Raw genomic sequence first — 9614 nt, forward strand, 5'->3', positions numbered from 1 at the left:
ACTCAAAAAAAAAAAAAAAGAATGCCTTGGCGACAGTTCTGGTTCAAGCTGGGGGGTTGTTTCTGCAGACTAGTCTTAGCTTTATCAGCACATGGTCACCCCATCTCCTCTCACTTACCCTGGCTCACCTATCTTTCGCAAGTGCCCTCAAAGGAGCCTGAGCCCCGGTCGCCCCCCCCCATCTTGCCTGAGCCTGTTCTAGGATGTTCCCCCTGTTTAATGTGACCTGCACCCGCCCTGTGAGAGGCCTGAGGCCCTCGGGCATGTACTTTGGCATGTCCCCATTCCTTGCACCATCATTTATCCCTGTCCTGACCTCCTGACTTACCTTTTGATTAAGCTATAAGCTCCAGGAGGGCAGGGGTCTCCAGCACATAGTACGTACTTAGTAGGGGCTTAATAAATACTTAAGAATGGACCAGGCATGGAGGCTCGTGCCTGTAATCCCAGCACTTTGGGAGTCTAGACAGAAGAATCGCTTGAGCCCAGGAGTTCAAGACCAGTCTGGGTAACATAGCGAGACCTTGACTCTACAAGAAATCAGAAAATTAGCTGGGTGTGGTTATACACGCCTATAGTCCCAGTTACTGGGATGAGGGTTGCTGAGGTGGAAGGATAGTCTGAGCCCAGGAGGTCGAGGCTGCAGTGAGCCATGTTTGTGCCACTGCACTCCAGCCTGGGAAACAGAGTGAGACCCTGACTCAAAACAAAAACAAAAACAAAACAAATTGTTAATGACACTTGTTATGTGTCCTCAATCCAACAAACAGTGGGTCCCCAGCAAAGCCCTCCTTGTCTAAGAAGATTACAATCTGGGGGGAAGAGGCCACAGATGCCAGTTCCATCAGGTTAAAAAATGATATATGTTATAACAGAGACACCATCAAAGGTAGACTGGAGAAAAATCTCAGGGTAACACATATACAGGAAGAGGTGGGAGGGAGGGAAGTGGGGCATTGGCCCAGCTGCAGCAAAGGCCTGGAGCAGGGAACTGTGAGCCACTTGGTGTATTCGGAATACCAAGGGAGGACATACAGGCAGGACCAGCGAAGGCCGATGTGGGGACTCTTAAACAGCAAGCTAAGGAGTTCGGATTTTATCCTGAAGGTAGTGAGAAGCCATCCCAAGCAATGAAGAGACAGGATCAAATTAATTTTAGAAAGATGAATCTTTCATCAGGGAGGAGGTGGATTAGAACAAAGAGTTTGGGGTTAGGGAGGCAAGGTAGGAGCCTATCACTGCCTAAAACAGAGGTGATAATAACTACATTGTCTGTTGCACACAGTTATCCAAGGAGAAGGAGCATGGGAAAGGGTCTGAAAAGTTACATTCTCGGTAAGTATTGGAGCTAGGTTCTTTTGAGTCCTCTCTTCTTACGGAAAATAAGCTGAGGAGGTACCCTGGGGTACTTCTCCCTGGGGAGAGGCGGGGCAGGAATTACGGCAACTCTGGGAAGCAACAGGTCCACCCTCCTAGCCCTCACCTCCACATGGCCAACTCCCTCACCTCCTTCCAGTCTTTCTTCACTGTCTCCTTCCTAATGAGGCCTTCCTGCATCACTCTATTTAAAATGCAATTTTACAGGCAACCCCCTCAGGTCACCTCTCACTGTGGGAGCTTTTCTGTCCTCTCAATAAATCCTGATTTCTAAAAAAATAAAGTATAAAATAAAATGCAGTTTTCCGCCGGGCTCGCTGGCTCAGCCTGTAATCCCATGCCTTGGGAGGCTGAGGTGAGTGGATTACCTGAGCCTGCGGGTTTGAGACCCGCCTGGGCAGGCGAGACCTCATCTCTACAATAAATAAAAAAATTAGCCGGGCGTGGTAGTGCACGCCTGTAGTTCCAGCTACTTGGAAGGCTGAGGCGGAAGGATCACTGGAGCCCAGCAGGTCGAGGCTGCGGTGGCTGGGAGCAGCCACTGCACTCCAGTCTGGGCGACGGAGTGAGACTCCAACTCAAAAAAAAAAAAAAATGCAGTTTTCCAACCTTTCCCATTCTCCTTCCTTGCTTTCTTTCCTTCCAAAGCACTCATCACCTCTAGCATACTCTGTATTTGACTTTTTTTTAAATACTGTCTCCTCTCACTCCTCCTTCCTGACTCTTACCCCTCCCTGAAATGAAGACTCCGTGAAGGCAGCACGTTAGGTCTGTTTTGTTCACTGCTGCATCCCTGGTGCCTAGAACAGTGTCTAGCCCATAGCAGACACTCAAGAAATATTTGTCGCATGAACATATGCATTGTTCTTGGCTCTGTTCTCTTGAGCACATCCCTTTCATCTTCCTTACAGGTCTCATGTTATTCTGCCTTGAATGATGGCTAGCCACATATCTGTTTCCATCCCTGTCTTCGGCTCTTCAAAAGCAGAGAACAGCATCCTGCTGAAGACTGGTGCCCAATACATGCTGATATTAACGAATTTGCTGAGAAGGAAGAGCTTACAAAACTTTGTTTTCCTAAAACCCTCAGCCACAGAGACCAGGCATTGGGGATGTGGCCTGGAAGTGGTATTGCCTGAGACTACTAGGACCTGGCAATAATATCAGATTGTCAATAATGTTAGCTGATACTATTTTCAAAGTTCCAGCAGCCAGTCTTCAGAAAGACCTCGGCCATGGCCATAATGACATTTTGTTCATTCATCATGCATGATTTACGTGTTGAGCACCTACCTCTGGGGACATGATATGTATTTGTTTTCTAAGAGAGTGAACGGCCTACAGAGAGCCACAAGTCCTTGTGTCCAGGACCCAAAGCCTCTCTGCTTCTCAGATGTTCTCACAGGGAGGACCTGCTTTCCTCATGAGGAAGGGAAGGGTTTTCATACCTAGGTTAAGTTAGCGAACCCACTACGCTATGAACACCCCCCCGGGTCACCTCCAGCCTCTTCTAGCCTGTCCCACTCACTGCTGCTAGTCGGAGCTTCCTAAAAGATTGCTTTCCTTCTGTCACTTCCCTGCTCGAGAGCCTACAAGGGCTCCCCATGACTTCCACATCTGGACTGCATCCTCTCTGGGTTTTCAGAGCCAGTGTAATGTGGCCCCAGTCTCTCAGCCAAATAAACTCCCAGTGCTAGTCCTCACCAACGCCCAGTTCTGCTAAGGTAGATCCACTCCCTGTTCTTCCAACAACCCATGTGAATTCTTACCTCTGAGTCTGAAGAGCTTGGACTCTTCCCTCCACTACGGAGACCCTCACTCCTTTCTGTTTTATGATCGTTTGCTCAACCTGCGGGGCCTGACTCGTGGTGCTGTCCCTGACCACTTGAGCAGCCCTAATCTTTCCAGCCCAAACTCCCTTCACATCTTCAGACATTACTAGCAATTCAGCTCATTTTCTGTTTGCTAGTTTGCAGGCTTACTGAGATGGTAGAACACCTGGAATCCTGGTATATTTGATCTCTTATTTGATATATTAAATTCCAAAGTACAAACTAGGCATTGTTTTGCTTGCTGAAGAGTACTTCATTCCTGATCCTTACTAACTTGTGACACTGAACCAAGAAATAAATAAGCTGTCAAAGTAAGTGAAATTTGTTATTTTCTTATTGACCTGTTCATGTTGATTTGCCCCTTGCTCATTTGTTTTGCTGACCTAGCAGGCTATCAGGAGTAGATATCAATGGTTTAAGAAAACATAACGGATTAGAAAAATTCTTTTTTTTTTTTTGAGTTGGAGTCTCTGTCGCCCAGATTGGAGTGCAGTGGCACACTCCCGGCTACCGCAGCCTCAAACCGCTGGGCTCTGGTGATCCTTCCGCCTCAGCCTTCCAAGTAGCTGAAACTACAGGCACGCGCTACCACGTGATTTATTGTAGAGATGAGGTCTCGCCAAGTTGCCCAGGCGGGTCTTGAATCCACGGGCTCAGGCAATTCACTCACCTCGGCCTCCCAAAGTGCGGGATTACAGGCTGAGCCACCGAGCCCGGCCAGAAAACTTCTTAAATTTGGGATCATTCTATTTATTAACTAATTTTTCTTTTCTGTAAATCAGACAGACACTACATTTTCTTTCCTACCAGGGAAAATGCCTTTGTCCAGCTTGTTTCTTGGCAGCATGGTCAGACTGTGAACTCCACGAGGACAGAGGCCTTGTGACTGTCTTACTGCAGTAGCCCAACACTTAGGGCCTGGCACATGGTGGTCACTTACAGTTGTATTGAAAGGATAAAAGAGCCGGGCTCGGTGGCTCAGCCTGTAATCCCGCACCTTTGGGAGGCTGAGGTGAGTGGATTGCCTGAGCCCAGGGGTTCGAGACCCGCCTGGGCAAATTGGCGAGACTTCATCTCTACAATAAATCAAAAATTAGCCAGGTGTGGTAGCGCGGCGCCTGTAATTCCGGCTACTCGGAAGGCTGAGGTGGAAGGATCGCCGGAGCCCAGCAGGTCGAGGCTGCGGTGGCCAGAAGCGGCCACTGCACTCCAGTCTGGGCGACCGAGTGAGACTCCAACTCAAAAAAAAGAAAAAAAAAAGAAAGGATAAAAGAACAAGTAACTTAATGAATGAATTGGAGAATCATTGCTCTTGGGGTTTTAGGTTTGTTGGCCTTGTTCCCCCAGAGATCAGGCCTCCTACTTCTAGGATGAGTCCTGGAACTTATAGTTAGTATGTTTGTTGAATGATGGATGGGTAGTTGGATGTCATCCACGGCACTTAGCATTTGGTGTTGGTGGTGAGGGTCATGCAAATGTGGCTTGGTATCTATTTGGTAACTGAAATGCAGAGGCTGAGGTGGACAGGGGAAAGCTGGACCTGAGCTTACCGAGGCTGGCCAGGGGTTGATCACTGTCGGGATCCTGCAATTGAAGGAAAAAGGCAATGAGTTGAATGAGGGAAACTCAGGTGTGAGCTAGCAGTCGAGAGGAGTTTCTTGGTTCTCATTTGCATTCCTTTTTCCCTGCTACATCTAAGTTGGGGGTCTCAGCGATATCTAAATAATTGATTAAAAATGAAAAATTTAGTCATGCACCCATTTGATGTGGTTTAACTAGTTTGCTAATTGCAGCAGCTAGTTAGCAATTGGAGAAGCAAATGGTTGCTGGGTTGTTGTGTGCATTGCTAAATTCCTCAAGATGATTTTCTCTATTATCTGTTTTTGTCAATAATTTGTCTATTTTTACAGATAAAATGCATTTCTGTAAAACCTTAGAAGACACTTTACAAAAGGGGATACTCAACTGGCCAATAAGTATCCAAAGATGCTTATTATCATTACCCCTCAGGCAAATGCAAATTCATACCACAATGAACCATCTCTGCATAAACACCAGAATAGCTAGCATGAAAAAGACTGACAGTATTAAGTGTTAATGAGGATGTAGAGCAACTAGAACTCTCATACACTGTTGGTGGGAGTGTACATTGGTACAAATACTTTGGAAGATGGTTTGGTTGAATTCACTAATGGAAACAGACAACTATTCTATGGTTCTTTGACTCAGCAATTCCGCTTCAGGGCATGGCCAAGAGCAATGAGTGCTCATGTCTAGCAAAGAAAAAACAAAAAAACCTGTATGTGGGCAGGGCACCTGTTATCCCAGCACTTTGGGAGGCCAAGGCAAGAGGATTGCTTGAGCCCAGGGGGTTGAGACCAGCCTGGGCAGCTTGGTGAGACCTTTTCTCTACAATAAATAAAAAAATTAGCTGGGCATGGTGGGAGCACACCTGTGGTTCTGGCTACTTGGAAGGCTGAGGTGGAAGGATTGCCTAAGCCCAGCAGGTTGAGGCTATGATACCCATGATTATGCCACTGCACTCCAGCCTGGGCCACAGAGAGAGACTCCAACTAAAAACAAAACAAGCAAACAAAAAACCTGTGTGTGAATGTTCATAGTCACTTCATTCATAATAGCTAAATACTGGAAAAACTCAAATGTCAATCACTGGTGTAGATAAATTGGGGTGTATTCATATAATGGAATACAATTCAGCAACAGATAGGAATAAACTAGTGCTAAGTGTAACAGCATAGATAAATTTCATAGACATAATAACAAATGAAAGAAACTAGACACAAAAAAATATACTCTGTATGATTCCATATTTATAACACAAAATAAAGTTACTCTAGGGTGATAGAAGTCAGAATAATGCTTACTACTTGGGAAGTGGGTAGTTATTGGAAGGAGCACAATGGAGACTTCTGGAATGTTGGAACACTTCTAGATCTTGTTTCAGGTGTTGGTTGTGTAGGTGTTTGTATGTGTAAAAATTCATTGAGTGGTAGACTATATTTGAGTGATTTATGAAACATGTGCTATACCTAATAAAACAAACTGACAAATAAAACCAAAAACTTCCAGAACACTATGGCATTTGCTTGTTTGCTTGTTTTTTGAAATGGAGTCTCACTCTGTCGCTCAGGCTAGAGTGCAGTGTCACACTCATGGCCACCCCAGCATTGACTGATGGCTCCAGCGATCCTTTCGCCTCAGCCTTCCAAGTAGCCAGAACCACAGGCACGTGCTACCACCCTGGCTAGTTTTTTATTTACTGTAGAAACGAGGTCTTCCCAAGTTGCTTGGGCTGGTCTCGAATCTGTGGGCACAGGCAATCCTCTTGCCTTGGTTTCCCAAAGTGCTGGGATCACAGACTGAGCCACCGAGTCTGGCCTACTATGGCATTTCTGAGAGTAGGCCTTAGGTAACCATCGACACATGTCCACAGATACACGCAAAGGCATGTCTTCCACTTGCTCACACCACTTAATGTATACACTCAGTGCACACACATCCACATAAAGTCACACTCAGGGGCTGCTGACACAAAGGCTCACATACAAGGAACATGCTCACCCCTTCCTGCCAGACAAAGATTAAAGGGAGAATGCTGCCCATGTTCCTGCTCTCTCAACCCTTCCCTCACTTTCTCGGGCCTCCCAGAAACGTTCCTTCTCTTTCTTCCCTTTCCCAGTCTGCATAGGATTTGAATCCCCAGGCTGCAGGAGCAGCAGCTGTGCCTGTGGGCTAGGTCTGCACCCAGCAACTTGCCTGCCCTGCTGTGCTGAGGTCATGTCCAGCCCTAGTGTTTGGAGGAGCTGCAGGACGCTGTACATTTCTGGCTGGGATCTTCTTCCAGTACCACTTGGGAGCGAGACTGCCTTGTTTAGCCTCTGGGCAGGTGTCCTGGATTAGATATGGCAAGGGGTCTTTGGGGGTTACTTGTTCTCATGGCTAAGCAAAGTGGACACAGCAATTGGGAGGAGGAGCTCCTTCCTTTCCTCCCAAAAGCCAGCCTGTAGTTGGTGGGAGGGACGTGTCTGGCCTTGGGTGGTATAGCATACAGCCAGGATCTGGAGTCTGTAGGAACTGAGTTGGAGTACAGACCCTGCCTCTTTTTAACTGTATATATGTAGACAAGATCCTAACCTCTCTGAGCTTCGGGCATACCCTCTCTAAAGTGGAGGAAGTAACACCTACTTCAAGGAGCTACAGTGAGGATGTCCTAGCTGGTGGAAAGTTCCCATGAGGGGGCGCTCTTCCCTCCGCCCTCCTGTCCTCTGCATATCTGCAGCCTTTGGTATAAGTCTTCATCCCAACACTTCTCTTGTCAGGCGGTCACTGTTTCTTTCATTTCCTTTTTTTTAATTAAAATTTTGTTTTTAATTGACAAATAATCATTGTATTGGTCCCTCTTTCTTACTGCCTTTGTATCCTTGGTATTTGGCATCAGCCTTGGATCTAGTAAAGACTCAGTAAATGACTGTGACCTGGACTGAACTCTGGACCCTGCTCTGAAGTTCATTCCCAGCCATCTCGCCAGGGCTGGACGGAGGGGCCTATTTCCAGGCTGAAGAGGAAAATGAATCGGGAGACTCTGCACTGTCGTGGCTGCAGAGTCAGATAATCATCATACCAATGGTAACTCACACACACTTGGTGCAGAGCAGTTTACAAAGTTCTTTCATCGAACGCAGTCAAGGGTAAAAAGTATTGATAACAACTGTCTGATAACCAAGATGAATAGCATTAAATAATTCATTATTAAGCTAAACAAATGTTTGTAGATTGTCTACATTGTACACTACTCCAGGAAGATTCAAAGACAAGAAATAATCACAGCAGGATGGGAATAGTGCCCAAGTAAGACAACTGAGAGCCTATCCTTAGTAAACTTCCATTTCAGGGGAGAGGGCAGAGTCTGAGGAGGGAGAAGACAGGCCATAAACTAGAAAAGATTATAGAGGGCTGGGTGCTAAGCAAAGAGTAATGCAGGGGAGAGGGGACAACACCTGAATGGAGACTGAGGGTGGGAGGCCTAGGGCGGGGGTTGGGGTGGTTAGGGAGGGCTTCTCTTGGGAGGTGACACCCAAGCTGAGACTTGAAGGACAGGAAGGAGCCAAGCAAGCAAAAATAAGCTTGGGGTGTTGGAGGAAAAATAGAGATCAGGATGACTGGAGCGAGGCGAGTACATGTGGAGAGAGAAAAAGGCTGGTAGTAGAAAGACCCCATGATATTTGGAAGATGCAGGCAATATACTTCACCTGTGGTTTTGATGCACTTGGATTTTAGTATGCAGGTGAGAGGGTGTTTGCTGAGCTGTGGGAGGCTAGAGGAGGGGCACATTGGAGGGATACTGAGAGTGTCTCTTTGATAGGCCCTTCCTTGTCAATTCATTCTTTTCCACTGAGTCTACCTGTGCATGCATGCATGCCTTAGTTGCGGTGGGTAGGGTAAGTTTCTTTTGTTTATTATTCAACAAATATTGAACATGCACCTTTGATGGGCTCGGAATTGTGCTAGAAGCTGAGGCAGAGAGGGAACAAAGGAAGCTTATAGTTTGCACAGTCTGGGGCCTTGGATTCCTTATCTCTGAACTGAGGTGACTCTAGTACCCAACAGTGGCTAATATGTTTTCAATGGTTATCCCCTGAGTAGTGGTTGTGGAAACAATTCCACACCTGTCTGAAAACAAAAGAGAGAAAGAAAAAATAAACCAAATCAAATCTGAAAGCCAGAGTGACAGGGACTGTGACTATCTTGTTCATCATTGCATTCCTGAGGTCTTCTACAGTGCATGGTACACAGTGAGTATTAAATACATATCTGTCGAATGAAAGAGTTAATGAGCACATCTTAGTTTTGGGATTCAGTCTCAGGTCAGCCTTTAAGAAGATGACTGTGGTATATTCACACAATGGAATATTGTGCTGTAGTCAAAACAAATGAACTGCAGTGACACAAAATAATATGGATGGCATTAACCAGTTAATATTTAAGGAAAAAGTAAGTCCCAAAATATTTCAGATAGCATGGAATCTTTTTATAAAGAAGCAAGGGCATAATGAACATGAGAATCAGGATGATCTTACTTTACTTGGTGGGGAGCTTCTAGCATAGTTCATGATCTATCAAATATGTACAGTCAATATTTGTTGAATTAATAAAACAAGAGAGACTTGCTCCCTTACCTATCTCAGTAGAGGGATGGATGTGTGTGTGAGTGAGGATCTCATGGCTAGATGTAGGTTATTGTTAAGTTCTAACTTTTTTTTTTGAGTTGGAGTCTCACTCTGTCGCCCAGACTGGAGTGCAGTGGCCGCTCCCGGCCCCCGCAGCCTCGACCCTGCTGGGCTCCGGCGATCCTTCCCGCCTCAACCTTCTGAGTAGCCGGAATTT

At 46.1% G+C, this 9614-nt stretch overlaps 1 protein-coding gene across 2 annotated transcripts in view; it reads right to left on the reverse strand.

Annotated features, from left to right (window-relative positions):
- The window catches only part of TMPRSS4 (transmembrane protease, serine 4), a 38320-nt gene that overhangs the window by 17303 nt on the left and 11403 nt on the right, over positions 1-9614 (reverse strand). For both annotated transcript variants that reach the window (XM_008050980.1, XM_008050986.1), the window contains exon 2: positions 4760-4793. In XM_008050980.1, coding sequence (XP_008049171.1) covers positions 4760-4793 — 34 coding nt within the window. The remainder of the gene's footprint in view (positions 1-4759; positions 4794-9614) is intronic.

Source organism: Carlito syrichta, unplaced genomic scaffold (genome assembly GCF_000164805.1).
Source record: "Carlito syrichta isolate Samal-C Ts95f unplaced genomic scaffold, Tarsius_syrichta-2.0.1 Scaffold63326, whole genome shotgun sequence".
Lineage (NCBI taxonomy): Eukaryota > Metazoa > Chordata > Mammalia > Primates > Tarsiidae > Carlito > Carlito syrichta.